The 1,076-nt window shown below is 49.1% G+C and overlaps 1 protein-coding gene across 1 annotated transcript; it reads left to right on the plus strand.

Moving 5' to 3' along the window:
- Positions 1-40: 40 nt before the first annotated feature.
- Positions 41-647, plus strand: LOC108353847 (3-methyl-2-oxobutanoate dehydrogenase [lipoamide] kinase, mitochondrial-like). The gene is made up of 2 exons (XM_017605037.1): positions 41-165; positions 254-647. The coding sequence occupies exons 1-2, from the start codon at positions 41-43 to the stop codon at positions 645-647; spliced, it is 519 nt and encodes a 172-aa protein (XP_017460526.1).
- Positions 648-1,076: the final 429 nt, after the last annotated feature.

Below are 1,076 nucleotides of genomic sequence, written 5' to 3' on the forward strand. Positions count from 1 at the left end.
GAAGGAAATCGTCGACTACTGGACGGACTACGTCTGCAAGATGTCAGAGAGGTACTACGGACGGGCGCCGCCGGTGAAGATCAACGGTCACGTCAATGCCGCCTTTCCTTACATTCGCACGCCGCTGGACTACATTCTTCCGGAGCTGCTCAAAAATGCCGTTCGGTACGTAATTTTACATGTTTTGAGCCAAAGAAAACTGTCTTTTACACACTAACTCTTTGTTTTCCTTCTGTTCATTTTTTGTTTGCAGCGCCACCGTGGAGGCCCACTACGACTCGCCGACGCTGCCACCCATCATGGTGACCATCTCCACGAATGACGTCGACTTCATCATTCGCATCTCTGACCGCGGCGGCGGCATCGCCCACGACCTGGTGGACCTGGTCACGCAGTACCACTTCACGACGGCCAGCCGGGCCGCCTCTGACTCTCGCTTCGACCGCGGCCTTTTCGAGAACATCATGACGGACAGTCAGGCAAGGGCGTCTCCGATGCACGGTTTCGGCTTTGGCCTGCCCACCTCGCGCGCCTACGCCGAGTACCTCAATGGGCGGCTGAGCATCGAGTCGATGCAGGGCATCGGCACCGACGTCTACTTGCGCCTCCGACACATAGATGGCAAACACGAGTCATTCAGAATCTAAATGTGGGTCACTAAAAACAGAAAGCTCGAACGGCCGACAGCTGCCGAGAGCTGCCAATTTTCATTGACAGTGCCGTTGGCGGCAAGCTGTCATTTGCCATTGACTTTCAGTGGTGTTCTTTTTCTCTTTTCCTCCACACCTGACAAACCGTAATTGTTGATGCAGTGGCAAACAGGGGACTTTTTCTCTTTACTAGTTTTTTCAATTGTACAGTTTTTTTCAACCTAGCAAGTCTGACTTTTTTGCATGTTTGTATATTCACTAAGCTAACTTAATGGTAGATATTTGTTTGCGTTTTTCAAAACACGTCGTGTTTGATGCCTTTTTTATTTGACCTATACAAAGCATTCACAATAAAAACTGAAAAATAAGGTAAAGATGGTCCTCAGAGACTAATTGTCTAACTACAAAAAGTGATGCAGTCATTTT

Source organism: Rhagoletis zephyria, unplaced genomic scaffold (genome assembly GCF_001687245.7).
Source record: "Rhagoletis zephyria isolate East Lansing unplaced genomic scaffold, Rhagoletis_zephyria_1.1 Rzeph_scaffold_31728, whole genome shotgun sequence".
NCBI lineage: Eukaryota > Metazoa > Arthropoda > Insecta > Diptera > Tephritidae > Rhagoletis > Rhagoletis zephyria.